This window comes from Apiospora marii (genome assembly GCF_038362585.1).
Source record: "Apiospora marii strain CBS 49790 chromosome Unknown utg000004l_segment0_segment0, whole genome shotgun sequence".
Taxonomy (NCBI): Eukaryota; Fungi; Ascomycota; class Sordariomycetes; order Amphisphaeriales; family Apiosporaceae; genus Apiospora; species Apiospora marii.
In genome coordinates, this window is record NW_027117375.1 from 1,553,335 (window position 1) to 1,581,180 (window position 27,846).

Here is a 27,846-nt window from a genome sequence, read left to right on the forward strand (position 1 = left end):
CTGGTTCTATGATGCTATGATGCGATGGTGGAGAGTTTAGCCGAGGCCGCGCTTCCTCCCAGGTCAGGCTGCATCCCAATCCCAGCGACAGGGCCAGCTACAAATTGCAATTGGACAGCCAGGCTTCGCATCACGACTTTCCTCATGACACAACCGCCATTGGCATCGCAGTTATGACCCCCAAACGCCCAGAAGAGCTCTTCATAGCCCTCCTGCGGTCTGCGTATGGCAATGGCTGCCGCGATGCGGTTCTGAAAGGCCGGCCCACACGGGCTCTACCCCCATTGACTTTGCTGCGAGCGCAGACACCCAGCGCCCGCGGCTTTGCAACCGGGCGCCCAAGGTTGCCATATGTCCCCAAGGCCCTCTTTACACGATCCAGCCGTGCCTATGCGACCGCTGCCTCGCCTCAACCGAAAGCCACCGCCGACGTCGAAAGCCCGCCGCCCTCTGCAGACCCACCCCGCAGAATCGCTGTCCTCGGAGGCGGCATCACCGGCTTGACCGCCGCCCATTACCTGGCCAGACATGCCAAAAACGTGCACATCACCCTGTATGAGGGAAGCGACCATCTAGGTGGCTGGATCAAGGGCGAGGTTGCCCAGACGGCCGACGGCGACGAGATCCTTCTTCAGCAGGGCCCGCGCATGTTACGGTCCGGCGCCAGCGGGAACAAGTACGACGACCTCATTCTGTACGATGTTGTAAGTTTTCTCTCTCTCTCTCTCATGCCGTGGACGCTTGGTAATACTTGCTGACCCTGTCTATGCCTGCAGCTCGCCAACTTGGAGCTCGGCGATAAGATCGTCTACCCCAAAGGCGCCGCCAATTCTCGTTACATCTACTACCCCGACCATCTTGTGAAGCTACCGGCCGAGGATATGAGCTTGAACAACATCATCGAAAGCGTACGATCCTTTCTGACCGAGCCGATATGGGAAGGATCGGTCGACGCAGGTCTACACTGGTGGAACCATTCCATCCGGATGACCAACAAGCGCGACCAGCGCAAGCTGGAGATAAGAACGGCCATGATGCGAAACGAGACGCTGCCGCCTCTCGATGCAAACTTGTTCGAAAAGGACGAGTCTGTCGCGGACTACCTTCTCCGCATCATGGGCGAGGACCGCTTGATCAAGAACGTCGTTTCGGGCATGTTACATGGCATCTACGGCGGCGATACTTACAAACTGAGCGCCAAGCACACCATCTTCGACCGCTTCTGGTACAGCGACCAAGCATTGTCCAGCAAAAAAGACATGTGGATGGCCGTCAAGGACATCTTTCTCCCCTACGATATATTGGACGGACCCAATGCCTACCATGTCATCGACATGGCCGAGAGGGGCATCAAGCACAAATTGATCGCCTTTGAGGACGGTTTGCTTACGCTGGCACGTGGGCTGGAAAATGACTTGAAGGAGTGGGCAAACGTGGAGATCAAGCGCAATACTCCGGTGACTTCCCTTGCTCATCAGGATGGCAAAGTCCTCGTAAGTACCAACTATTGTGTTGTTCATATCAGAACGCTCTCTAACTCAGTGTCTCAGGTCTCCGCTGAAGGCCACACTGAACAGTTTGACCAAGTCCTCAGTACTCTGTATGCCGGCCAACTTGCGAAAATCGCCCAGCCAGCCAACTCTCTTCCCTCGTTGAGCGAAGTTCCTGCCGTCACCATCATGGTGGTCAACATGTGGTATCCCAACGAAGACCTCTTGGCTGCCAACCCCGGGTTTGGCTATCTGATCCCTCAGGGAGTGTCCGAGGAGCAGAACCCGGAACGCGCTCTTGGCGTCCTCTTTGATTCTGATATCCAGACGCGAAAGGAGCAGGCTGGTACTAAGCTAACCGTGATGATGGGTGGTCACCAGTGGGATAAATGGTCCTTCCTTCCCGACGAGAAACTGGCTGTGGAAATGGCCAAGAACGTGGTCCATCGTCATCTGGGCATCAGTCCTGACGAGAAGGGCCTCGTCGCTACGGCTAGACTCTGCCGCGACTGCCTGCCGCAGCACACGGTGGGCCACCGCGACCGCCTGCGCAAGGCGCACTACGAGCTCGCGTCCGCCTTCCAGGGCCAGCTCATGGTGGCCGGGCCGTCGTACACGACCGTCGGCGTCATCCCCTCGATGCGCGCGGGCTACGACGCGGCGATGCGCATCGCGCGCGGCCAGGGGGCCCCCCATTTCCGCAAAAAGGAGAAAGGGGCGGGGGTCTGGAACTGGTACTACGAGACCCTCGACAAGATGACGATCACGCCGTCGATCCCGGACCACGTCGGCGCGACGGGGCTCGAGTGGGCGACGGAAAGCGACGGGCGGAACATGGTGCCCGTGCCCCGGGTCAGCATGTGGTTCAAGTCGTGGACGCCCGAGTCCGGGCTGTTCATTGACGAGGAGGGCAACATCAAGCCTGGCCGGCTGGACCCTCTGAGTATGAAGGACGGGATCAAGACCAGCGATTTGATGGGGAAGAAAATCAGATAGATGTGCTGTTTCTGCCAGGGGCAGCCCAAAGCTGAGCGAGGGGCCTCATTTGAACAAGATTTATCATCTAGGAAATGCTAGGAAGCGCGCAGGTTCTAGGACTGTACGATTACAAGGCGGTGTTCTTTTGTAAATGGCCGCTAAAATAGAAGTGCGGGTTGGAGTCTATACAGCTTGGCTTACTGGTCTGATCATACGTTACGGCATGCTCAAGATTTTGTGTTCGAGTCAATTTCATATCACCACGTTGTATCAGGTTGAAGTAGCACCGCTTCCTTGGCCCCTATTCCCTAAGCCTTGTTTTTCCCCCCTTGTCACGGCATACACGGTTTGGGGCTGGTCGTACATGAAAACATAAGTGCCCGATCTTGTACATGGTCTGGACATGACCATGTGTAAAGTACGGGACGGGTGTGTCCTTCGGGATGGTTTGCTTTCAACTGCTCATTGGATGAGGTAGAGAAAATTGGTATTCTAGAGGCCCAAGTCATAGCTCTCTTGGCGTCAATGATAAGCGTGCAGTCACATTATCTTGGAAGCAGTGGTTTAAGACTTTCTACATTCAAGATTGGAAGCTTGAGGAATTCATTCGCATGCACGGTCGACCGGGGGGGTCATATTGGCCGAAGAGTTCCGCGTAAGGCTGACTGTTGGACAGCCCTATGCCCCATGTGGCGTGAATCTGACGGAAAACTCTCCGGGGTGCCGATCCTGCTGCTATATAGATCTCTGTCATCTGAAGCTTGATTGGACATTGCGAGCCACGTTTCCAAAGAGTATGGCCCCCACGGTTTCATGACCCTGTCCGGCCCCCAGTTGATCCATGCAAATCCCAGAGGTTCTTTCTCCTGGTATGGGATGATTATTAAACACTGCGGGCTTGCGGTCCATGCCAAGCAGTATACGAACGAAGCAGCAGCAGAACTCTCTGATGTGAGATGAGCTGGAAGGGGTCTACGCCTTGGTCATTTGCCGCTGGATTACACCCGGGCTGTAAGCCGTCATCATATACCCATGCAACATGTAACGACGTCCCTCGTTACACGGCCAAGACGAGTAGTAAGGCAGCTATGGCGACGGACGTTGAGACGCGGCTGAGCCGGGCCAACGTGGTCCCCAACTTGCCTTGATGTGCACGCCCCAGCTCTTCAACATGCTGCTTCGGCGGTTCTTCTTCTACTTCTCTGACGTGGACTTACTACAATCAACCAGTGTCGTATAAACGATTCTTTTGCCCGTACTTAGTGAAGTGATCTATACGCGCCACCTGTCCACGTCGTATAATCTCAAATATGGTCGGCGCCGAATACCATCGCGATCCACAGCCGGGTCTGGAGGTCGTCCAGCAGAGGAATGGCGAATATGCACCGGAGGTCGCATTACCGGACCATGGCTGGATTTACCCCGTGCACGACGCCAACGAGCAGCAAAAGGTGCTGTTTGGCGGTCTGGTACAGCAGCGCCTTCAACAGACTGCCCAGGAACAGCAGTATGCACAGGACTATACTACAAAATACTCATCCCTTCATGGAAACCACTTATTGACGACATCCGAAGCCGTGCATGAGGGTGTGCCCGAAGCTGCGCCTGAAGTCGTGACCCCTTCAGCCATAGGGTCCGTGGGGAGGTCAGAGTATGGAGGATACCGGAGTCCTTCAAAAGACGTTTCGGTCTATTCACCACCGCCAAGACGGCCGAGAAGGAAAATCGTCATAATAGTGGCCGTCGCAGTCGTTGTTAGCATAGGAGCTATCGTGGGTGGAGTGGTGGGAGGCTTGAGGAGTCGCAACTCTGGGTAAGTTCTCGCTGGAGGCTTGAAACGGTACCCGCCAGATTGCTGATGAATCTGCTTGTGGCCTTGACAGTAGTTCGAATGGTGCCGGCGCCACCGCCTCATCGGCCCCCGTTGATCCATCTTCCGATTCTCAAGAGGCTATGATGACAGGCGGTCCTGGCTCTGCCACCTCGGTCGCGCCAGGGTTTGCCCCAACCGCCATTTCCCAAGGATATCCGCACCTAGAGGTGTTCGCGGTATCCAATAGCAAGTCAAACTCGGTTTACAGAAAATACCGCAACAGCAACGCGAGTTCCGAGGCGGACTTTCTTCCCGGCGGCGGCCTGGAGATGGAGCTGGTCGGCGGCGGCATCGACCGAGACAAGACGCCCTCGATCGCCGTGAGCTGGCGGAACTACAAGCCCCAGGAGAACCGCACGGAAGTACACATGTCGGGGACCTTCAACTCCAAGGTGTACCGCAAGTATCACGACCAGGGCGGCGGCGCCAACGACGCCTGGAAGCCTAACGGTACCGACCAGTGGGACTACTTCTCGACGGGCAACTGGGAGAGCAGCCCGACACAGGTGCGCTACAGCCCGGAGCACAGCCTCATGGGGACCTTGTACTTGTGCCGGGCGCAGCCGGGCCTGGGCGTCTGCTTCTGGCAGTGGACGCCCGAGAACGACTGGAGCCCCTCCGGCAGCGCCCTGGCCGGCCCGTCGGACCTGCAGCCCTGGGCGGCGCCCGCGGCGGTGGCCTGGGCCGGCGACGACCGCCGGCTCGACGTGTTCGCCGTCTCGCGCGTGAACAACCACCTCGTGCACACGTGGCGGGACGCCGACAATGCCGTCGGCACGTGGGCGTCCTGGGAGGACCTCAAGGGGTTCGTGACGACGCCGCCCGTGGCCGTGTCGCGGGCCGCGGGCGTGCTAGACGTGTTCGTGCGCGGCGGCGACGGAGGCCTGTGGCACCTCGGCTTCCAGGAAGGGAAGTGGGCGGGCTGGGAGCGAGTCAGCGGGGCCGGGATCCAGATCCAGGGGCAGCCAGAGGCCATCAGCACGGGCGCCGACACCATCGACGTGTTCGCGTGGGGCATCAAGGGCGAGCTGCTTCACAAGAAGTTGGACAACCGCGCGGACCCCAAGTGGAGCCCGGCAGCGGATGGCGGGTTCGACACCATCTTGGACAAAGGTCTGTCCGGCCCCCCTCGGGCAGTGACGGACGGGACGGGGGATATCCACTTGCTGGCCTACGACCAGGACAACAATATCACGCTCTCGACGCTGAGCTCGAAACCAGGGGTGAGAACGGAAAGGACTGTGATAGCTGCTGTGCCTATGGTTTAGCAGTCGAGCTTCATGCCATGGCAGATTGATAACGAGCGCTTGGAGTTCAAGGGCTTGTTAGCGGATTTCTTGCTTCGCTTTCTCTTACATGTAGATATATGTACTTGCTTTGGGAACTGGTCCAACCTAATGATGCATTCGGACTCATAAAGAAGTGAATCTCTTTGGATGTGTTGCTCACCAAACTTTGTTGGGATGTGAAATGAGCAACATGAATCTCTAGTCGAGCTCTGCCTGCATAGGTACCGGACTAGAAACCCACCCAACTATGCATCCGCAGCGCAGTATGCTTATTCCCAGCGGCCCCCGCACTGGTCGTCGCCCATGATAAGAGGTCTTAGGGCGACTGATCTTCAACAAGCAACCGGTGAGATGGCCGAGTTGGTTATGGCGTCAGGTTAAGGTCACCTTAATATCTTCATCCTGGTGGAGCAATCCGCGTGGGTTCGAATCCCACTCTCATCACTTGAGATTTACCACGCGCTTCTGATCACAGAAGCAAGCTTCCTTTTTTTGCCGTTTTTGTCGGCTCGGCTGATGCTTACCTACCTCATACAAGCAGAGCAAGAAGACAAGACTATGCGAATGTAAGTATAGTGAGTGAGCGATAGATGGAGTACCTAGGTAATCCTTTGTCATAGCTTGCATGCACCTACATCTTTTTCATGCTTCACATGATTTCACGCTGTCCTTTCTCATAGTCGTTCGTTACCTTACCAGGTGCTAAATCTTTTGCGACCGGCTTCTTCATACCCCACCCCACCCAACACACAGAGAGTTTCCTTTCCCCGCACTCACATTTGCTATCTATACCTGCGTAAGCACAATTCTTTCAACAACCAACACCGACCGATCGTCTCAACGATTGGATCCATTGCTCGGTTAGCTCAGTTGGTTAGAGCGTCGTACTAATATTCTCGCACCAGAATACTTAAGTAATGCGAAGGCCATGAGTTCAAGCCTCATACTGAGCATGCCTTTCTTTTTGCGTTTTTCTCCGGCCATGCACCCATCTTTGCAATAGGTATACTTTTATTTTTTCTTCTTTCTTATGTTACAACATCAGCAGTCAAGTTGAGTTTCCTTGTCAGATGAATCTATTGATACATATAGAACACCAAGGGTTTGTTCGGCGGTTTGGGCTGCTTCATGCTCGTACACCAATAACATTTGACAGGCGGTGGCAAGCAAGAAATGGGCAAGATGACCTCTTAATCGGTGCCTCTCAATCCAGCTAGCTAATCATGCCCGAAACAATTTTCGATTTGGAAAAAAAAAAAAAAAAAAAAATCAAGTAGCCACGATAGCCGGTCGGGATAGTAGAGTTAAGCAAGTCCTTTCTCACGCAGGATGCGGCCAGGTCTATGGAAAACAGCAAACCTCTGACTGCAGTTGATAGTCAGGACCAGTATGTGCAGCTCCTTGAGGGCTTTCTACAATAACATATTCATGGATCGATACAGGCTTGGGTTTCAAGTTCGTCGTGTGTGCGCTGCCTACATGCCATCACTCCCATCACCTCAGGCCCTGAAAAGAATAACCAATGGACTAACACAGCCTCTCACCAGGTGCATTATCCGTTGATCCAGGGTGAGAGAGTACATCTACCTTGAAGATGGCCAGAAGATCTAAAAATTTCAGCGAAAATCGTGGTAGTACTGATCGCCCAGCACCTGGGGATTGGAACAATTAAAAGCAGCTACAGCTTTCAACTTCACTTCTTTGAACTGACATCTGCTGCTGGGCGTTAGGGATATCGCACAAAACACTGTCGCATACTACAGAACATACATCAAGTGCGAAACAGAGTACTTGGCCTCTGAGTAAGTACACTTATTCACATTTGTTCATCGCTGCTGCTTTGTAAGTCGAGAGGTGGACTCAGTGAGTCCTTCAAAACAAGCCTTAGGGAGCCTTCTCAGAGAACTGACTTCATGCTTTAACAACAGGGATACTAGTTTTCGAACACCATGGCAGCCTCCTGCCTTGCTCTTTGACATTGACGCGACCCTGATATCAAAGGCAGGACAGGGCCGGGCACAAAGAGCCTCTCGGGCAGCAAAGGTTGCTTAGACAAAGACATGAACCGCGGAATCCTCGATACCGAAAGCCATTGACTCGAACTTGGATAAGATAAAGCAGCATCCGAATCACCAGGTAATTCCTTGGACCGCCATTCACAAATCGCGACGTAGCTCCACGACGACTACCACAGCTTGCTCTATCTTTCTCCTCGTTACACCGAATCCTCTTCAACCCACGCCCCTGGCCCCATCAAAGGCTCAAGTTCCAGACGCAACCAGCCCTTCGACAAAGCGACCACGCAACAAGTGAAACCATATCTCCAGGGTAATGTCGCCCACGATCCATCTGGTCCGCCACGGCGAGGCCGAGCACAACGTCTCCTTCAACTGCCAGATCCGCGACCCGAGCCTGACCGAGAAGGGCGGCGCGCAGTGCAAGGCGCTGGGCAAGACCTTCCCCTACATGGACCGCGTGACAAACCTGGTGGCCTCGCCGCTGCGGCGGACGGTCCAGACGGCGCACTGGGCCTTCGTCGACCCTTTGCCGGCCCCTGTCTCGGAGGACGAGAAGCAGCAGCGGCGCACCATCCTGGCGCTCGGCGAACTGCAGGAGTGCAGCAGGCACCCGTGCGACATCGGCCTGCCCGTCGAGGAGCTGGCCCAGAACGCCGAGCACCTGGACCTGTCGCGCGTCGAGCCGGACTGGAATTCCAAGACGGGCCTCTACACGGCGTCCGAGGCGGCGATCCGGGTGCGGGCCGAGCGGGCGCGGGTCATCCTGCGCGAGCTGGCGGCAAAGGCGGCGGCGAGCGCGGGCCATGACGGAGGCGACGATGTCCATCTGGTGGTGGTGTCGCACGGGACCATGATCCAGTACCTGATCGACCGGCCCGACGCGCGAAAGGCCCACTTCCACAACTGCGAGTACCGGTCGTATAAGTTTGTGGATCTTTACGGGGACGACCCCAAGACGGCGGGACTGGTGGAAACCAACGAGAGCTTCTACCGGCGGTACGGTCCTCTCAACATGAGGTCGCCACAAGAAGCCGATGACCTCTTACTTGCCGAGTCTCGTCCAAGTTAAAGAAAGGAAGAGTTCACCATTTTGTAGAAACGTTTTGGTATATATTGGATACCGACTTCCAGCTACTCATGATAAAATTCCATAGGTTGATGACCACATATGCATTGTATTTTGTCAAGGGGAAAAATGGCCAGGTGAACAGTTGTCGATAACATTTGCGTCTTCTTTGCATGGTGGATTTTACATCGTCTAACTCCCCAGCTTCACCTTCCGGAACTCTTCCGTCACGCCCTTGATTGCCTTCTCCGTGGGGAGCCTCTCCATGGAGCTTGCCCCGAAGAAGCCCTGGACGCCCTTGGTCCTCCCCAACACGTAGGCTGCGTCCTCGGGCGCAGCGATGGGCCCGCCGTGGCAGAGAACGATAACGTCCTGCCGCACGGCGACGGCGGCGTCGCGGATGGCCTGGACCCGCTTCACGGACTCGTCGAGGGAGATGCCCGTATGAGCGCCGATGCTGCCCGACGTCGTGAGGCCCATGTGCGCGACGACGACGTCGGCGCCGGCCGCCGTCATCTTCTCGGCGTCCTCGGGGCTGAAGACGTAGGGCGAGGTGAAGAGACCGAGCGCGTGGGCCTCCCGGATCATGTCGACCTCGAGGTCGTACCCCATGCCCGTCTCCTCGAGGTTCTGGCGGAAGACGGAGCCGGCGTCGACGAGGCCGACGGTGGGGAAGTTCTGCACGCCGCTGAAGCCCATGGCCTGGAGCTGGGCCAGGAAGTAGGGCATCTCGCGGAAGGGGTCGGTGCCGCAGACGCCCGCCAAGACGGGCGTGGACTTGACGATCGGCAGCACCTCCGCCGCCTGGCCAATCATCAGTTTTGACGTGTAATTGAGGCAGCATAGTGTTGTAGAAGCGGGCATTGGGAACTAACCATCTCCACGACGATCTTATTGGCGTCGCCATAGGGCATGAGTCCGGCTAAGCTGCCTCGGCCGGCCATGCGAAAACGGCCAGAGTTGTAGATTATGATGAGGTGCCCCCCGCCGTTCTCAATGCACTTGGCGCTCAATCCTGTGCCGGCGCCGGCGCCAACGATAGCTTCGCCCCGCGCTGTCACGGCTCGGAGGTGGGAGAGCACATCTTCTCGGGAGGTGGGGCGGGGCATTGCTCCAGTAGGTACTTACTGTAACCGGGTTATTGACAATAGGGGTAAGACAAGATAAGTCGGTGAAGAATCGTGATCTGCGCAGGTTCCTTGCTACGATGCGTCTTGGGATTCTTTGCTTGCATGCGGAGAGATCATCTGCCGAGAGAGTGGCATGCAGCGAGGAAAGAAGAAACGCGCGGAGGTAGATCCAATGACGTAACGTGGGGTTCAGCTCTCCGCGCTCTCCCCCTTACCTTGAGCTCTGTCTTACATAGGTACACAGCATAACACCGTCCATCCTCGAACCCCTCAGTAGGTATGCAACGGCGTAGAATACAACTTCATGGCTACCACCTCAATCTTGATACGCAATCGCATCTATAAACTCTCAAGACTGGTTACCTAGACTCGGAACGTGTTAGCCTCGAGCCGCTATCAGAATGGCCTTTTCTGACACGCGCATTGTGCTTCTAGCAACCCTGGATACCAAGCTCGAGGAAGCAGCTTACGTGGTTGACCAGCTACTCCGCAGCCCCGAGGTCCATGTCACGATACTGGACATTGGGCGTAACCCGCTTAGCACAGACGACGCGGAGCCTCTCACATCCAGGGACCGAGTGGAACTGCTACCATGCGAATTAAAAACGCCAGCAACCGATCTACCCAGAGGCGACTACTCAAGCCAAATGAGCAAAAGTGCCACGCATAGTATCGCCGAGCTCATGATGAGTCTGGGGGCGCCCATTTACGGAATTCTGGGAATAGGGGGTAGCACGGGCTCGACCATCATCGCGGCCGCCATGCGCGATGCAGTACCAATTGGCTTGCCGAAACTGCTTGTCAGCACCATGGCGAGCGGCGACGTGGGACACCTGGTCGGGGGCGTCGACATCACGCTCATGTACAGTGTTGTGGACATTGCCGGCCTGAACTTCCTCTCGGAGAGGGTCCTCGGAAATGCGGCGGCGGCGATAGCAGGCATGGCGCATACGTACCGCCAGTCAACAAGGCGATCGTCCGTCACGTCAAAGTCGGAGACTGCTTCAGTGGGTAGCACCAAGAGGCCGGAAAGGGTCGCCATCACCATGTTCGGTGTCACAACGCCAGGGGTGGACCGCATCCGCCACATACTCTCGCAGCCGCCGCACAGCGCCGAGGTAGTAGTGTTCCATGCCACGGGATCCGGCGGCCGGGCCATGGAATCGCTGATCCGCCAAGGCGAGTTCGACGCCGTGATCGACCTGACCACGACCGAGATAGCCGATGAGATTGGGGGAGGTATCCTGTCAGCCGGGCCCGACCGGCTATCCGCGGGCGCTCACGCGCAGATTCCCTACATTGTGAGCGTCGGCGCGTGCGACATGATCAACTTCGGCCCCATGAGCTCCCTCAAGCCGGAGCTGATAGAGGCTGACCGGAAGGGCGAGCGCAAGCTGTACCAACACAACCCAGCTGTGACTTTACTCAGGACAAATCAGGACGAAAACAGACGGATCGGCGAGTTCATCGGAGAGAAACTGGCGGAGTACGAGAGAAAAGATATGGTCAAGGTTATGTTACCGAAAAAGGCCATCAGCATGATATCGGGGGAGGGCGGGCCCTTCGAAGATCGTCATGCGGACCAGGCACTGTTCGAGGCGCTCATGGGGAAGCTCAAGGGCACTGGCATCGAAATAGAGACGCAAGATTGGGATATCAACGGATCTGAATTTGCTAATGGGGTCGTCGATGCTCTTGCTGCATTAGATTGCAAGAAAGACCACTGATGACAGACTGAGGACTAAGCTTGAGAACCTCGAAAAAAGCAACACGCTCAAAGTAAGCTGCTCTATCTTATATCTAGAAGGATCCTAGATCTGCCTGTCCTCTCGCTCATCTGCACAATCCCTGCACCGTCCCATGACTGACACCATCTCGTTTCCATTTCCATCGCGTGGATGAACTCCAGTAGGTGCATTAGGTTGAGCCGGCGGCTTGGTGACCCAGACCTCGGCCGATTCTCCTGCTTCTGAATCACAGCCGCAGTCGGCACAGTTCATAGGATGTAGAGGCGGTATCATCGGGCGGTCCTGAGGTCGATCCAGTACGTATTCGCTGAACAGGTCGGCACAAAACAAAGGCACCTTTCGCAGATGATCTTTGAGTCGCGCGTGAAGTACGACGACTTGATGCATCCGACGTATGAAAGTGCAGAGGCTCTTCTTGTATGGCTCGATGGTGTCCAGATCATGGCTGTAGGCAAGTTTCACCACAGTAAAAAACCCGTCTATCTGGTTCGAGCCCAGAATACCCTCGGTCTTAAACTGTCCGTCGGGTCCCAGTTCAGGAAAAGATTGAGATAGGAATGCAACTCTCGAGAGGAATTTAGACTGTCGAGCAAGAACCGTTTCCATCAAGCTCTCAAGTCGGAGATAATCTGCTGCAAGAAAAAGCTTACACCAGTGCTTCAAGGTCACAGACCAAGCAGATTTGAGACTGGCGCCATGTCTCTTGACTGTAATATCGTGAGTGAGGGGAAAGCGTCATGATGCATTGAACTCACTCTGTCCGGTGTAAATGAACCTGATCACCTCTTCCACAACCTCAGGTTTCATCTCGTGGAGCACGACTTTGCCTGTGTTGGCTTCCTATCGCAGGATCACTCAGGGCATATCGGAAGCGAATATGGGGGCCAGAACTGGGCTAGACGTTTGCGCATACCTCAAATGACCCATTCAATGCCTTGGCAAAGTAAGACGATCTACTGCACAGTATATTCTTGTGAAGGGGCCAGACAGTGCCATTGCATTCAACGGAAACATCAGAGAATTCTCCGGTGTCCAGCAGTCTGTATGATGACGCAGTTAGGTAATTGCAGCAATCCCACAATTTCTCTAGGTTTCACTTGCCTCTTGTCTGAGTCCCGGATGTTGTTTCTGGCGGAGTCCGAAGTGTACATTGGCTCGGGAGCTGGTGCTTCGCCTTCAGCCTTTCTCTTCTTGGGATTCGGTTCCGTCATCGTGTCAGGGTGTATTTGTTGGTGTTTATGGAGGACGCAAGTTAAACCATGGGAGAAGGATGGTCAGAGGAAGAGGAGTGACGATGGAAGAGTGATGAGGGAACAGAGATATCTCTGGGCGGATATGTATTGGGGCTGGTTGTGGTAACCGACAGCATGTATAATTGAATGGTTGAATAACTAAAAAAAAAAAAACCCCCCGTCTTTTGGTAATAGCAATTCTATCAATTCAATCGTCGATTGACGCACCTGCCTGTCTATTCCAACCTGCCATCACCAACCAGTCACTCATTATTTACTACCAATTCCTGAGAGCTTCTGTTGATCCAGACTCGTCAGCCATTGTTCCGCTGGTCAAGCAGGAAGGAGCATGATGATTGATGACTTGCACAGGCCCGAGGTTGCAGATGTCCTCCAAGGCGGGCTCTACTGATCTCAGGTCTGAATACCTTCGCCGAACGATCTTTCACACATCAGGACCTGGGCAGATTCGATGCCGCAAATTCTCAGAGCTCGTGCTCCTTGGGACCCTGGCAGACCCTCAGGCCACATTTTAACACGCATATATCGCCTGTTACAGCGGATAGGGGTAATAGCAACTATCTCGACTTCGTGCGCTGAATGTGGACAGGTAATTACAGATCCGCCCTATCAAAATACAGTATTCATCGATACCCGATTTCCTGTTCATTTACATTTGTGCAATGAGCTGCTAAAGATTGCGTACGAAGCGATCGGCGAGCCCGAACTGCATAATCATGCGAACTACGCCTTTGGCGACGACAATACGTCAAGGAAATGGTATGGCTATCAACAATGTTGTCAGGATCGTCTACGAGGGCTAAAGCAGAAGTACGACCCCCAGCACTATGTAGATCCAGCTTCTATCCGCCAGCCAGTCACATATTCTATTCCCAGAGCAGTACTGGAAAGTGCACCGGGGAAAATGCGACTGCAAGACAAGATGAAAAACCAACACGCCCTTTCAATACAAGCGGGTTGTTTGTTACGTCGCTACGCGGCGCTCAAGGGGCGAAGATCCGGTGGGGGCCCGTATCATTCATCCTATTATTCACGATGGTCACTCTGGGTATCGCAACCCAAACCTTGCTATACAAATTTGGTCTACTGATCTCAGCGTCCTGAATTGGACCGAGTCTTGGATGCATCGATCGTCTTAGATCTAGGAAGTCCCCATGCCCGCGTTTGGCCCTAGATACACCAAGCCCCCGAAACCAACGAGTGACTCTCCATCTCCAACTCGTTGGTGATCAGGCTAGCTTTCCGTGCGTCTGCTCCGAATGCCAAGATTACATGCATACCTGGGTCGTATCTCAGGCTACACAACACAATCTGATTACCTCATATCCTATCGCTCCAGCTAGCTAATTGAGTAGCTACTGGTGATCCCACATGCACGTCAGATGCTGTCCGCGGCTACTCCTTGTCGATCATGCTTGTTCTCAGTAGTTCACAATGCATGTTAGACACCCTTCGGTCATGTTGTTGCAGATCCTGCCCGTGCCCGATGCCTGTCAATATTGGTTGACATGCCGTGTGATTTCAAGCCTCGAGTGCTGTTGCATTTCATTCATAGAGGCCGACGAACCGTCGGCCTCCCTGCCTCGTACTTTGGCAGAGACAACGGGAGACAAATATCTTGAGGGACTCTGGCAGCCCCAATTCCTTCACCAGATTCTATCGTGTCGGTTTCCTACGGCCCCTGTCTCAGTCGCTGCAATCTCTTTTTGGGCACCAAACTCCGGAGCCTACGTCCAGGACATTCTCCCAGCCTTGATCCTCACCAATATGGCGACTACCTCTGGTACCGTGGTAGGAGCACTATACCGGAATCCCGCCGGCATAACGGTAGTTGGCATCGAAACCATCCTCTTGACACTGGATTTTGTCTCTCTAGGACTCAGACTATGGTCACGACGCCTTATAAAGAACAAGCTGCAGGCCAACGACATACTAATCATAATAGCCGTTGTATGGGACCTCGTTTCATCTTGCCCTATCTTTGACAATCGCAGGTCTAATGCGGATCTGCCTAGATCATTGTGACGGCACGATATGGTGTTGAAATGACGCTGGTATTGAAATGCGGCATGGGACTGCCCCAAGAAGAGGTGATGCGAATTGGCGGCTCGAACGTACTCCTCCTGTTTCGCAAGGTTAGCAGTACACCAATAATACAACTTCTTTCATGCTCCTTGCTTTGAAAACTAGCTGACAAGAAAAGGATAATTTGCAGCTCATATTTGCCAGCGATTTAATGTGGCTCACGCTCGTGTGTCTGATCAAAGTGTCCATCCTCCACTTCTACTCGAGGATTTTCCACCAAACGATGTTCGTCAATGTCGTCTACGGCGTCATGTGCCTCGTCGTTGCCTTCTACATCGCCGCTCTGTTCAGCGACGTCTTCGCCTGCATGCCGCCCCGGAAGAGCTGGATCCCAGACACGCCCGGCCGCTGCGGCAACAGCAGCGTCCTGTACAAGGCGCTAGCATCGACAGACACAATCATGGACGTCATTGTCATCTTGCTCCCCATGCCCATGCTCTGGGGGTTGAAGCTGGTCACGTCCAAGAAAGTGGCGCTGACTTTCATCTTCGGCCTGGGGTTTATGTATGCTTTCCCGTTTGCCTTGTTCCGGCTGGCTGACTGATCAGACCTTCCCACCCAGAATCATCGCCCTCACGTCGGTCCGTATCCGCTTCTTCTCCGAGCTGGATCCCTACAACATTACCGAGCCGTCGAGAATCGCGCTCTTCTCGTCCCTCGTGCCGCTACTTGGCATCGTCAATGCAAGCCTACCGGCCATGGCCCCGGCGATCAACACTTTGTGCCGCTCATCGATCTTCTCCACATCAACAAGCAAGTCTGGGGGAAGCTCGGGAGACCAAAGCAATCGGTTTCAGAAACTGAGTGAGCCGGAGGTACCTCTGGTGAACATTTCAGGTATGTGGTATTGCATGCTCTGAGAAGAACACGCGAGCTGATAGATTTACGTCAGGTTCCCGGAGACAGAACGTAGACGACTCCCGAAGCAGAAATGGACAGGCGCTGTGAAGAATGAGCAGGATGCATGCCAGTCAAATAGGCTTGAAAAAAAAATATGCATCGCCTTTCATTGCGATGCATCTTACCCAATGCGTGGCATACAAAGTAATCTGGTGATAGCCAATGGTGCTCGAACTGTGCTTGAAGAGCTAGTAAGTGGAACGAATTGGCCAAATGCCACCAAAACGTCGTCTCGTAGCAGGCTTCGACCTTCTCCACAGCGGCCCGTAAACTGACTCAGCATGACCGCATCCCAGCGGACCCCGTTCCGTCCCACTTCGGGTGAAGTCGAGCAATTTGCTGAGAATTCGGTCCCCTTTTGACTTCAAGGTCAAGTACGTGGTCTGGTATCAGTTAGAGTATCTTCAAGATAGCCAGACGAAGAGTATTGTCCCTCTTTCCGTCACATACAATCGCAAGCCACTGTGTCTGAAATTATATATCCAAAATGAGCTCCTCCAGTTTCTCGCTCGCGAGCAAGGTCAAGGTACTCATCTGCTAGCCCCCCAACTGAACTCCAAAAATGCCCAGTAAGCTGATGAGTCGATAGCTCTACAATGGCCACACAATCCCCCAGATCCAGCTGGGTCTCTATATGATGTCCGGGAAGGAGGTCCTCGCCTCCGTGCCCTGGGCGCTGGCGGCGGGATATCGCGGCTTCGACTCGGCCCAGATGTACCACAACGAGGCCGAGGCCGGCCAGGCCATCCGCAAGTGGCTTGAGTCGTCTGAGAACACGTCGGGCCCGAAGCTCACCCGTGAGGATATCTGGTATACGTCTAAGCTAGCCAGCTCCAGGTTCGTGACCGACCAGACCGTTTCTCCAATTGCCCCTGGCGCCCCTTTATATACGACTTCCAAGATGTGGTGGAGCTGTTGACTGATGACGTTTATAGCACCTCATACGACGCTGTTCGTAAAAGCATCAAGCGCAGTGTGAAGGCCTGTGGGCTGGGCTACATCGACCTGTTTCTCCTGCACAGCCCGTACGGCGGTCCCGAGGCCCGGTTGACCAGCTGGAAGGCCGTCGAAGACGCCATCGACGATGGAGAGATTCGGAGCGGCGGCGTGAGCAACTACGGAGTAAAACATGTCAGCTTTGTTCCCCCCCTAAATTGGCCAAGACGAGCGAGAGGAAAAAAAAAAAAAAAACCTCGAGTGCTGACACCATCGTCCAGATCGAGGAGCTGATGGCCTCCAACCCGCGGATCAAGCCCGCCGTGAACCAGATCGAGGTGCACCCCTTCAACACCCAGACCGCCATCCGGGAGACGTGCGCCAAGCACGGCATCCTCGTCGAGGCGTACGGCCCCCTGGCCCGGGCCATGCGCATGAAGAACCCGACCATCTTGGAGCTGGCCAAGAAGTACGCCTGCACCCCGGCGCAGCTCATGGTGCGCTGGTCCCTGCAGCACGGCCACGTCCCGCTGCCCAAGAGCGTGCAGAAGGAGCGTCTGATCGACAACGTCAAGGTGGGCGGCTTCGAGATATCCGACGAGGACGTCAAGAGGATGGACGGCCTGGACGAGCACCTGGTGACCGACTGGTGAGTGAATATGATTACTTACCTACTACGATGGACGGGTAGGTGACTTGGATGAGAGACGTGTTTACTGAAAATCATGTAGGGACCCAACCGACGCGCCCTGATCAAGCTGCAAAGATACCAAAACAGTAGAAAAACAACAAAAGAAAGGCTGCTACATCGTCAGTTGGTAAGGATGTAGCAGATAGGCTGGAGGGGGTGGTAGGATAGGAAAGGGGATTCAAAAAAGAGAAGAAAAAATAGCAAAAGCTCAGGCTCCGAGTCGGATTCGAAGGGAGTGACCTGAAGATCATCGGCATGATCCCGCGGCTCCAGTCGATTCCTAATCGGAGGCCCTACGAAACCCCGGCGCCAGGGTTGTCTGGCCCATACACCTACTACCACTGCACCAACCCCGTCAGAGGTACACCGGCTGAGGAACTTGGGTTATGGGAAAGGGCATCTAGGTGTACCTATAACCTTTACTTCCAGTCCCCATGTGAACTTGACGTCCTATTCACCTTGTGCTTGTGTCTGTATTTGCCTTAAGATGGTGACTGCTCCCTCCTCCCCCACCCCCCCTTCACGAGCTACCTACGCGTAACTACCGCCCAACCGACCAGTAGGCATCTCCCACGCCTCCCCAAACTGCTTGCCCTCTGCCTAGAGAAGCATCTACGCCTCACGATCCTACAGCCGGCAAATCTGAAGATCTCCATCTCCCCTTCAAGCCAATCAACCAACTCCAGACTTTCACTAGACATGTCCCCCCTACAACCTTGATCCCCTAGCGGGCCATCACCACCCACCACCACCACCACCATATCTACCTAATTAATTACCTTACCTTCAGCACCCCATGCTCTTCTCTTACTAGAAGACTTCCAATCCAGCATTACTTTCAATAAACAACAGCCCATGCCTTCATAGACTTACACCAGCTCACCCCCACCCCAATATGTCTTCAGTCTTAAACACAACACAGTGGCACTCCCACAACCATAAAACAGACCTAACAGACTGACATCGCATGCAAAACAAAAACACCAACACAACCAAACACTCATTAATAAATAAGAAAACATGTAATAAACTTCACCAGAGTACAACATCTTCCCACCAAACACAACGGCAAAAGGCTACTTGCTCCAACACACTCGACACCAACCCTCATCTCTTCTTATTGTATATGTAGTTGGTCACCGAGAAGGACGATAGCATGGGACGCATTGGAGTTAGAGTACACACTGTCTGTTATTCATTTATTTCATTTATTATTCATGTACTGCCCCTACCACAATACGTGCCACCAGGCTTACCAGCCTTCGTACCGTGAAGCCCCAAGACCTTTATGCCAGTGTGGACCATTGGAATTATATCGGGTATTTCAAGCAAGACACGCTCAACTTCCAGTTGCAATACTGTGTCCAACACGGGTATCCGCCTTCTCTAAAGTCCAAAGCCGACTCTACTGCAGGCCAGCTTCTTCAACAACTTCTTCCATGACTTCCAAGGCGTGTGCTTCAGCGTTAGTGTCCATCAGCATGAGCTTACGGCATTGTTCTTCCACCGATTCGCTGTCGTCGACTGCGGCGCCCTCCACGCAAGCAGCAAGCATCAGCTTCTTCACACACGAGTTGTAAATCAATCCTTCAACAGTGTTCTCAGTGATCAGAGTAATCACTTCCACCTCGCGAGTCTGGCCGATTCGGTGAGCTCGGTTGGATGCCTGTACGTCATCCTGCGGGTTGTCGGACTGGTCGAATATGACAATCTTGTTCGCTGCCGTCAAGTTGATTCCCGTTCCACCCGCTCCAGTCGTGAGAAGGAAGACCGGGATCGTGGTATCCTTGGTGAACCGCTCCACCTCGGGGAAACGAGCCTGGACGCTGGCTCTGCCAGTCAATTCGCAGTAAGGAATATCGGTGGCGTGGAACGTCTCCCGGAGAATGTCGATAACCATCTCAAATCGTGAGAACACCAGGCAACGGTCACCGTTCTCCATGTAGCCTCTGATAAGTTCCAGTAGTTTGGCCACCTTTGGTGCTTGCTCCCAGGAGCGGTCCGGAATGTCCAGATGTCCTACATATTTGGGGAAGTCTTTACACCATGTGTGCAGCTCAAAGTCGGACCTTTCCATCAGGAACTGCTGGAACTGTTCCTTATGCCGCGGTTCTTTGCTCTGAACGTCGAGTTCGTCCTCGCTGCAGCGCTTCCACAGGATGTCGACCAGCTTCTTCACCTTATCATCGGTGAAATGGCGCCTGAACAGCTGTGGATGTAAGGCGGCCTTGCGCAGCTGCATCCAGGGGTTTGACACCTTGGATTTTGCTACCTTGTCCTTGTTCAGATACCGGTCGCGGATTGATTCGTATATCTCCTTTTGTTGGGGTTCAAGGGGGACAACGATGCGCGTGTCTTTTCTTGAAGGTAGGCTGAAGACAAGCATGTGTCAGTAAGAAGTCATGGGCGAAGGGGATAGGGTTAACAACTTACTCCAAGACATCGGTCTTCCTCCGCTGCAGAATGAATGGAGCCATCATGACCCGTGCATTGCCAACTCGTTCTTTGGCGAGGAGAGCAAAGTTCTCCACGTCCTTGTTGGCAACCTTGGCTTGGAAAATGGTATCTAGGTGCCCTACCAGCTCCTTCCCAAAAAGATCGGGTTCCACGAACTTGAGAAGACTGAGGAGCTCCTTCAGGTTGTTCTGGACGGGGGTTCCAGAGAGAATCAGACGCCATTCCGAAGGCACCTGCGACATTTGCTTGTATACGAACGTCGAAGTGTTCTTGAGCTTGTGGCCCTCGTCGAAAATAGCGGCGTAGGGGTCCAGGCCTTGCAGCCACTCGACATCTTCCCTCTTTCTGTCGACCTGGGAGTAGCTCGTGAGGACGACATGGTAATCTTGGACGTCGTCGGGGTCAGTGTCACGTCTGGCTTGGCCAGAATAAGGATACAGCTTGAGGCTGGGGGCGAACTTCTCAAACTCGTTCATCCAGTTCTCGTAGGTCGAAGGTGGCACAACAATAAGATTCGGCCAAGGCTTCCTGTCATTGGAGATGGACTTTCCAGACTCGACAAGATGGGCAATGAAAGAGATGACTTGACATGTTTTACCAAGACCCATATCGTCGGCCAAGATGCCGGAGTAGCCTTTTCTGTGGATGAGGTTCATCCAGTTGAGGCCAAGAAGCTGATATGACTTTAACTTGACCGAACTGTCCATCAAGGCGGGTTTTTTGCTGATGGGAAGCGGGCGCGAGTTGGCCTTGCCCGTCTCGTGGCCGTTCCGATCAAACTCCCAATTAGACATTGCGGACTGAATCTCTTGACCACGTCCGTCACAGTCCGCAATGACATCAGAGGCAGCCTTGAAAGCTCTGAACCAGACAACAAGCTTCTCCACAATCGTAGCACCGATCTGTACACGAGCCGCCTTTCTCGATGATGCCTTTTCTTTGCGCGACACCTGCTCAATCTCTCTCAAGCTTGTGAAAGGCCGGGCAGCAACGACGAGCTTGGTATCGCTGACCTTCATGCCACTGATCCGGGCCAAGTCTTCTGCGGAGCACTCATTGAAGTACTGTATTACCTTGGAGACCTCGGTCAGTCCTTTGGTGGGGCTTGGAGGTTGCGAGTCGTTCGCCGCTGAATCAGTATCTTCGGCGGCGGCTTCCTGATCGGAATCAGTGAGATCAACAACTTCAGGCGCAGACGTATCGTCCGCTTTGCGCTTTCTCGACGCCAAGGATTGCAGGCTCGGCAAATCTTCCTCTGATTCGGATTCGACCAGGCTGATTGGCGACTGCCTCCGCGATCCGCGTACCAGCCGGCCTCGCTTTTTGGGTGCTGACTCGGAGGACTGGTGGGTAGACGGGTGGCCAAAAGGCTCCGTTGATTTCATGACAGCAGCCGCCATTTTTCGCTGTGAAGACGAACTTGGGGGTGTAGAGACTGGAGATGAGCGGGAAGAGGGCAGAGAGAATACAGCTGGTGCAGGTGGTGAGGTGGGTTTATTTCGCCGACCTTGGATGAGTCGTCGTCGAGGAGGGGCAGCCTTCTTCTGCTCTGGTGTGGGTTCAGGTTCGGATGCAGAAGAATAAGACGAAGAAAGACTTGATGTTGATAGAGAGCGTGGCCGTGAAGTCGTGGCGGGCTTTGATTGAAACAATTTCGATTGTTTTAGATTTTTGGTCTTGACTGCTGCTGCTGGCCGCCCTATTGTCGAGGATGATGATTGTTTCGGCTTCCCAAGCAGGTCATTGATGGCAGCTTCTGCACTAAGATTGTTTCTGACAACGGCATTCTTACAGGCACGCCAAGTGATGTCGGGTTTGGTGGTAACAATTATCTTGTGGGTTTCCTTTGTCAGGTACCGTATCCGCAGATCGGTGATATCGGTTGGCTTGATATCTTCTTCGGGCGCCTTCCGCTTGTCGATTGGGGTACTGCGGCCAGAACGGGCAACCCCGAGAGCAGGTTGGATGTTACCTCTCATGGGCTTGTCGTCTTCCGAACTGTCCAATCCCTTGTAGTAATCGTTGGCCAAATCGTCATCTGAGATGTCGGCCGGCTGCGGTTTCGGTTTGGTGCCAGGGATTGTTCGACGGGGAAGAAGTGCCGGCGATCGAAAGGCGGTCCCAGCCGGTGCCATGAGAGACCCTATACGAGCAGCGGATTTGACTGCCGGCTTCACTGCCGCCCGAACGGTGGCCGGAGGCGAGGTTCTGTACACCGAAGCCTTGACCGCCGGGCGTACATTTTGGAAGGGCGAGGAGGCGGGAACTTCCACCACGGTCCCAGGAGAAGGGGAGCCGGCGAAGATTTGTGCAGCGTAGGCTTCCTGTCGAGGATCTGGGTTGGCTGCGTGGCGTTCGTTGTGGTCGGCCGGCTGACGATCTGGGTGGGCTGGGTGAAGTAGGGCGAGGAGCACGGGATGTTCTCCGCCAGCTCGTCGAGGTCCTCGTCGTGGATATCGAATTTGGACATTTTCCCCTTTGCCTGAGCGCCTACCGAGGGGGTTCCTGGAAGACAAGGCGAACTGCTGCCAGCGAGCGTGGACATGCGACCCATTGTGAGAGGAAGTAGTGACAACAAAGGGCGGAGCGAAGCAAGGGGGTCCAGCCAGAGGAATGGCTTCGAGAAACACTACAGAGCAAGGTGGTTAGATTTGCAAGGCTGAAGATAGATTGGTCAGACCAAAGGGACCTGCCTTACCAAATACTACTACGGCATGGGTCAGTCTTGCCCCGTTTTACCTGACTGGGAAACCAAGCGAACTTTTACAATCACGGTAGTGTGGTTCAGGCCCCAGAGTTTCCTCAGGCCCTGGTGCAGCAAAGGGACCGGTGCTGTTAACAGCGTATGCGACGTAAAATTGGAAAAACACGGTACAGTCTAAACCAAAGGGCCAAAACAACGCTCGTGAAGGTATCGTCTGGCAGAGATTGGGCCGGTGAAGCGGCAGTGAAAGCGAATGACGGAATGGGGAAAAAAGAGGCTGGAGTGCAGATTCCACCCAAAATTTGGCGTCGAATGCACGTTCGGGACGCGCTACCCCCGAACACGATGTCAGGTGATCCACCGTGCCGCTTAATTGGTGCCCGTTGGCCAAGAGCCAAGAGTCAATGCATCTGCCCGTGGCTGTATGTTTGCTGGTTGCTGCCAAGACGACAGGCCTTCGGTCAGTCACAGTTGGCTCCATTGTATCGAATCGTGAATTTACTCGACAACCCAGAAGGTCCAGAGATCAATTCAATTGTATCCGTACCTGCCCCTCCTACATCCGGCGTCCAGACACAGCTGGCGATTGGCTCAACTGTAGTTCAACGTCCTTTTGTTCCATCAATTGTGGACTGTGAAAGAGGAGCCTAACCTAAGGCCTGGGGTCGGAAAAGCCACCTCCGCATCATCTTGACACTTGACCTACTTTAGGTATCCCATAGGACCGCCTACCAAAAACCAGCTTGCAATTGATACCCATTGCAATCTAAGCACACACACACACACACACACACACCACCCAGCAACCATGGCAACCCGACGCATTATATCGTCAGAGAAGACCATCCTCGACCAGGATGATCACGATGGCTCAGGCCCCGCGGCGGACCAGAAGTCCAATATCTCGCCCGCAGTGCCCACGTGAGTTGCCCTGAGCTGCCCCCTATCTCATCCACAAGGCGGATGGCAAGCCGCTGTTCACACGGCAGAACGTGCGGCTTCCCCCTATGTTGCTCGACTGGGTTGCTGACGTGGAACCTCTAGTGATGTCATCTTGAAACTGTTGGCATTCACCTTCGCCATGATAGTAGTGCCCATCGGCTCATACTTTGCAACCGTTAATACACTCTTCAAAGGTTCGTAGGGCATATACACCAGCCAACTCCCGGCCAACCTAGATGATGACTTGGGCTTATTTACCATGATTGTCCTTTGCTGACACGACCCCTAGGAAACTCCACGTTCGCTGGAGCCCTGGCAGCTGTCATGGCTAATGTCGTGCTGATAGCGTATGTGGTTGTGGCTTACAATGAAGATATGTCGGACCTGTCGGATCCGAAGAAAAAGGAAGGCAAGAAAGACCTATGAGCCTCCGTGTCGATGAACTCGGTATATTGCGTTACAGCTTGTATTCTGGGCCACCTTAGGAGCTGCGAGGGCAAGAAACGTAACCTCAACGCAACCCAAGTAAATAACCATTTTTCACAAATGCAACGGCGCCAGTTTTAGACATGTGAAATTCGATAATCTATCAAGTCTGAATCGATACTCGAACACGAACTGACACTTAAATGCCACATGATGTGTGCAGGTATCGAGTCACGGAAACATCTCTATATCATGCTGTGGATTGCTCGTTCTTTTCCCCGTCGTGCTGGCAGGCGCGTTGCTTATGCCCGCTCCAGACAAAAGGGAGAGCAGGGGATTATTAAGGGTGGGGGAAGCCAGAGTTGCTCCAATCGTCTCATCTCCGTGTATACAATACTATTCCTTAACAGCACTTTTTGTGACTCTCAAGTCCCACCAATCGACATCGCGGTCATCCAAAGATGTCATGACGCCGATATATTCGAGCCCTCCCTATTACAGATACTCCTCGGCTTGTGTTCGGTCGAGTCGAGGGGTTTGATGCGCCTTGAGAACTTCCGATATCCTTGTTCTCCATTGTAGACATAGTATTGATTTCTTCTCTTCCTTTTCACAGAGCCAGCGGCAAGAATGTTGGGAATATGTCCATCTTTCGAGCACCAGCATATCCTCAAAGTGCAACGGGATCGGGTCGAACCCACAACATCATCTGTTCGTTTGTGACCGCTCAAAAGAAACGCAATCGAAGAGCCTAGGGTATCTTCCAAAAAAAAAAAAAGCAAGTATCAAAACAATTTAATCATACGTCGTATATCGGGGGCGGTTTTGGCTAATGTTTGCCAGGCATACCGCCTACGAATTCTTGCTGAAACGGCGAGCCAACCAGCTCTTGCGCTTGTTGCCCACATCGGGCCTCTGCTGGGCGTCCGCCGTTTTGGAGCCCTTCCGCAAAAGACCGCCGCCGCCATGCTTGGGGGGCGGGGGTGGTGCAGCGTTCGAGCCATCTGGCATGGTGCGTGGTTGCGACGCTGGGATAGAGAGATTGGGCGGCTGGTAGGCGGCGGGCTGGCCGAAGCTGATACCATAGTCGTTCACTGGTTCCCGTTGTCTGGGCGGCATTCGGCGATCGATAGAGCTGTTTTCGCTGCTGGTGGGATCGGTTTGGTATCCGACTGGGTCGCCTGGGCTCCCGCTGCGACCAGAGCCCGTGGCTACTGTCTCGTATGACCGGTGGTTGCTTGGCACAGGGTAAACATTCCTGTCGGCAGCAGGCCGACCATTCAGCTGGGATTCCGAGTAGTTGCGTGGAACCCTGTTGCGGGTGCCGTTGTTTCCATTCGCACCATAGCCATAAGCTCCATCGTAGCCTTCGAAATAGCTGTCCCGGTTGCCGTTGTCTGGCATGCCCGATCCACGTGGATCGAACCCGGCACTTTCAGATCTGTGAACCGTCGAGGAGGGTCGCGCGCCGTAGTAGCTGTTCTGGGGGAAGCGTGGCGTCGTGGGACCGTCTACATGGGTAAGGCGTCAGTACCAATACCATGCCGGGAAGACGCACACAACAAGAAGACCGTCAAGTAAGCTTGTCCAATCTCAGGGGTTTCTTACATGAGTTGGGGTAAAATCCACTCCTCCTGTTGTAGGTTGCGACCGAGTCCGAGTCGGTTCGGATAAAAGATTGGCGGTTGTTGTACCCGCCGTCAATTGCGGCCTCAAAGCTTCGAATTGTGTCTAGCGGGCGTTCCCACTTGCTGCGGGAGGGATTCGAACGATCAGGCTCGGCTGTGTTGTGTATTGGTTAGTACTTCACTGGATGCACTTTGCCTGGGCAATTGGTAGGGAAGGAACAGCCTCACTAATGGGTGTGCCAGTGGCATCTCTCCACTCGATTTCGCTCATGCTGGGCAATGCTCGTCTTGATTGATGGGCAGCGACAGCGGCTAAGGTATTGTTTGTTAGTATTCCAAAGGAAACCCCCGAGGAGCAACATCTCGTATTTATAGGACTTACAGGGCTCCATCTCCTGCATGGCTAGTGTAGGATCTGCTTTTGTGTGAAGCCTCTTAGACTCTTTCTCCGCTGAAGTTTCATGAAGGTCAGTCTTGTGTGACTTGTCCGAATGAAAGCTGAAAGCCCGGGACTTCGGCCGTGTTGACTTCTGGTTCTTGTACTGACTGGGCTCTGCTGTATGCGATGATTGCTGTGGCGTCTGCTGCGACTGTCTCCGCCTATTGTAGGGAGGCTGTTGGTCTGTTCCTGCGGACCTGGGCGGCGACGATTGCTGGTATGTACCGTACTGCGGGTGCGATGATTGACCCGGAGTCGCAGGCAGGCCTTGCTGCTGGTTATAGGCTTGAGACGCCATTATATCTGCTGGGTGACGGGTGCTTCTGTTTGATTACAGCCAAGTCTGGGTAGCGATCGGTGGAGAACCCAAGCAGAACAGTGGGCGATGTCGACGGGGCGGTGGATCGTGATGGGGTTGAGGCCAGACGATAGTGCAACCTGCTCGGGGCAATTGCTGGCGTGTAGGGTCGACGGGTGGGCGAAACCAAAGTTGACGAGAATGCCGTGTTATCCAGATGGGGGATTTGATGATTATGGCAGATCTTCCAGACCCGGGGAAAACAAGAAGGAGCGAGACGACAGGCACTTGGGCAGCTTATCTTTCGACGCTACCCTGGCGCTTTCGACTGGGGGCGACCGCGGGTGGGATCCAGGATTCGTAAACTGTTGCTGCAGTGTTTGCGTAGGGCCAATGGCAGACGGGCAGGCAGCAGGAACTATCCCAGTCAACAACCGGTTCTGGTCTTGGTTCCAAAAATACGGATGGCTGCGCCGACTCTTTTGCGGCGTGATGGTGGGATGGTGCTTTCTCGGTGGATCCGACAAGTAATGATTAGCACGATTATTGTGCTATTTAATGCCAGATGCCAAAAGCGTAGTTCTGCGCGTCGGAACAGAACGCTTGAAACGGCGGGCCAAAGGGCAACTGTTTGTTCAGTGCGACTTTGGTTACCAGGGAGGGATTGATTGTCTTGGTCTTGCTTGTATGTTGTCTGCTCTCTGAGCCTCTCTGTTTTGGCAGATGAGCGACTGGGATCGCTGTCTGTCGATAAGCGCCTGGGGTCTCAGAATTGACAGGATTCAGGGAAATGTTGTTTTGCGTGGCTGGGCCTCGCTCTATGTATGTACTTAAAAGCCCGATGGTGACCCGACTCAGGAACCGGCTCAGGCTCCCAACCGAATTTGCTTAGCTGCGGGTATTGAAGTCTAATCCCAAAAGAGCGGTAGATTGCAACACTCAGAGTGATGATGATGATGATGACCAGGTGTGAGGGTGCTGTACGAAGCCTAGTGGTTGGTTGGCTGGCTGGTGTTGGCGCGTTTGGGTAGGGTGGGTTGGCCTGTTTTGCTGCTTGCTTGCTTGCTTCCCGTCTACTCCGTACTGGCAGTCTATTCTCGAGCCTTGGCAGGCCACGTACGGCCTGATAGATTGCAGCGTATTTGACTTCGATATATCAGCGCAATGGTCGAGACGCACGCAAGTCTGATGAGGACGCATATGCCACAATGTACTCACCGATCAACGTGACGTCAAGTCGGCGTGCAGCCTGGGGGCGACAGCAGGTAGCAGGTATCTATTTAGTGGGTGCAGGTGGTGTTTCAGAGAGAACGCGCAGAGGGTTTAAATGCCATTCCTGGGGTTTCGCTGGGGGATCGGCAAAAGGCTGTCCGCACTATTCTGTAACCAGTACCGCGACACGGTGAGACTAGGAGGCGAGGCTCAATGTTAGGGCCAGGTTTGTTGCTCAATGCTCGCAGGAGCTCGTACTTACAATGGGCCGTTGTAAGTAAAG

General features: G+C 54.1%; 11 protein-coding genes across 11 annotated transcripts; 7 read left to right on the forward strand and 4 right to left on the reverse strand.

Annotated features, from left to right (window-relative positions):
- Positions 1-173: 173 nt before the first annotated feature.
- PG985_006433 (uncharacterized protein) lies at positions 174-2,486 on the forward strand (the record flags this gene model as incomplete). The annotated part of the gene is made up of 3 exons (XM_066826202.1): positions 174-704; positions 777-1,493; positions 1,551-2,486. The coding sequence occupies 3 exons, from the start codon at positions 174-176 to the stop codon at positions 2,484-2,486; spliced, it is 2,184 nt and encodes a 727-aa protein (XP_066685809.1).
- Positions 2,487-3,778: 1,292 nt separating this feature from the next.
- On the forward strand, positions 3,779-5,609 carry PG985_006434 (uncharacterized protein; the record flags this gene model as incomplete). The annotated part of the gene is made up of 2 exons (XM_066826203.1): positions 3,779-4,281; positions 4,352-5,609. 2 exons carry the CDS (start codon positions 3,779-3,781, stop codon positions 5,607-5,609), a joined length of 1,761 nt encoding a protein of 586 aa, XP_066685810.1.
- A 2,352-nt stretch (positions 5,610-7,961) lies between these two features.
- Positions 7,962-8,717, forward strand: PG985_006435 (phosphatase SPAC5H10.03; the record flags this gene model as incomplete). Its single annotated transcript, XM_066826204.1, has 1 exon — positions 7,962-8,717. The coding sequence occupies one exon, from the start codon at positions 7,962-7,964 to the stop codon at positions 8,715-8,717; it is 756 nt and encodes a 251-aa protein (XP_066685811.1).
- Positions 8,718-8,906: 189 nt separating this feature from the next.
- Positions 8,907-9,823, reverse strand: PG985_006436 (uncharacterized protein; the record flags this gene model as incomplete). The annotated part of the gene is made up of 2 exons (XM_066826205.1): positions 8,907-9,518; positions 9,590-9,823. The coding sequence occupies 2 exons, from the start codon at positions 9,821-9,823 to the stop codon at positions 8,907-8,909; spliced, it is 846 nt and encodes a 281-aa protein (XP_066685812.1).
- Positions 9,824-10,245: 422 nt separating this feature from the next.
- Positions 10,246-11,571, forward strand: PG985_006437 (UPF0261 domain protein; the record flags this gene model as incomplete). The annotated part of the gene is made up of 1 exon (XM_066826206.1): positions 10,246-11,571. The coding sequence occupies one exon, from the start codon at positions 10,246-10,248 to the stop codon at positions 11,569-11,571; it is 1,326 nt and encodes a 441-aa protein (XP_066685813.1).
- An 84-nt stretch (positions 11,572-11,655) lies between these two features.
- PG985_006438 (uncharacterized protein) lies at positions 11,656-12,803 on the reverse strand (the record flags this gene model as incomplete). Its single annotated transcript, XM_066826207.1, has 4 exons — positions 11,656-12,299; positions 12,348-12,432; positions 12,506-12,632; positions 12,742-12,803. The coding sequence occupies 4 exons, from the start codon at positions 12,801-12,803 to the stop codon at positions 11,656-11,658; spliced, it is 918 nt and encodes a 305-aa protein (XP_066685814.1).
- Positions 12,804-14,612: 1,809 nt separating this feature from the next.
- Positions 14,613-15,790, forward strand: PG985_006439 (uncharacterized protein; the record flags this gene model as incomplete). The annotated part of the gene is made up of 4 exons (XM_066826208.1): positions 14,613-14,795; positions 14,861-14,980; positions 15,061-15,434; positions 15,493-15,790. 4 exons carry the CDS (start codon positions 14,613-14,615, stop codon positions 15,788-15,790), a joined length of 975 nt encoding a protein of 324 aa, XP_066685815.1.
- A 527-nt stretch (positions 15,791-16,317) lies between these two features.
- Positions 16,318-17,519, forward strand: PG985_006440 (aldo-keto reductase family 1 member E1; the record flags this gene model as incomplete). The annotated part of the gene is made up of 5 exons (XM_066826209.1): positions 16,318-16,356; positions 16,420-16,667; positions 16,766-16,961; positions 17,048-17,415; positions 17,498-17,519. The coding sequence occupies 5 exons, from the start codon at positions 16,318-16,320 to the stop codon at positions 17,517-17,519; spliced, it is 873 nt and encodes a 290-aa protein (XP_066685816.1).
- A 1,343-nt stretch (positions 17,520-18,862) lies between these two features.
- Positions 18,863-23,307, reverse strand: PG985_006441 (SNF2 superfamily protein; the record flags this gene model as incomplete). Its single annotated transcript, XM_066826210.1, has 3 exons — positions 18,863-19,829; positions 19,891-22,543; positions 23,271-23,307. The coding sequence occupies 3 exons, from the start codon at positions 23,305-23,307 to the stop codon at positions 18,863-18,865; spliced, it is 3,657 nt and encodes a 1,218-aa protein (XP_066685817.1).
- A 119-nt stretch (positions 23,308-23,426) lies between these two features.
- On the forward strand, positions 23,427-23,986 carry PG985_006442 (Vacuolar ATPase assembly integral membrane protein vma-21; the record flags this gene model as incomplete). The annotated part of the gene is made up of 3 exons (XM_066826211.1): positions 23,427-23,539; positions 23,663-23,754; positions 23,850-23,986. 3 exons carry the CDS (start codon positions 23,427-23,429, stop codon positions 23,984-23,986), a joined length of 342 nt encoding a protein of 113 aa, XP_066685818.1.
- Positions 23,987-24,838: 852 nt separating this feature from the next.
- On the reverse strand, positions 24,839-26,351 carry PG985_006443 (uncharacterized protein; the record flags this gene model as incomplete). The annotated part of the gene is made up of 4 exons (XM_066826212.1): positions 24,839-25,497; positions 25,595-25,768; positions 25,843-25,926; positions 25,997-26,351. 4 exons carry the CDS (start codon positions 26,349-26,351, stop codon positions 24,839-24,841), a joined length of 1,272 nt encoding a protein of 423 aa, XP_066685819.1.
- Between the last annotated feature and the right edge of the window lie 1,495 nt (positions 26,352-27,846).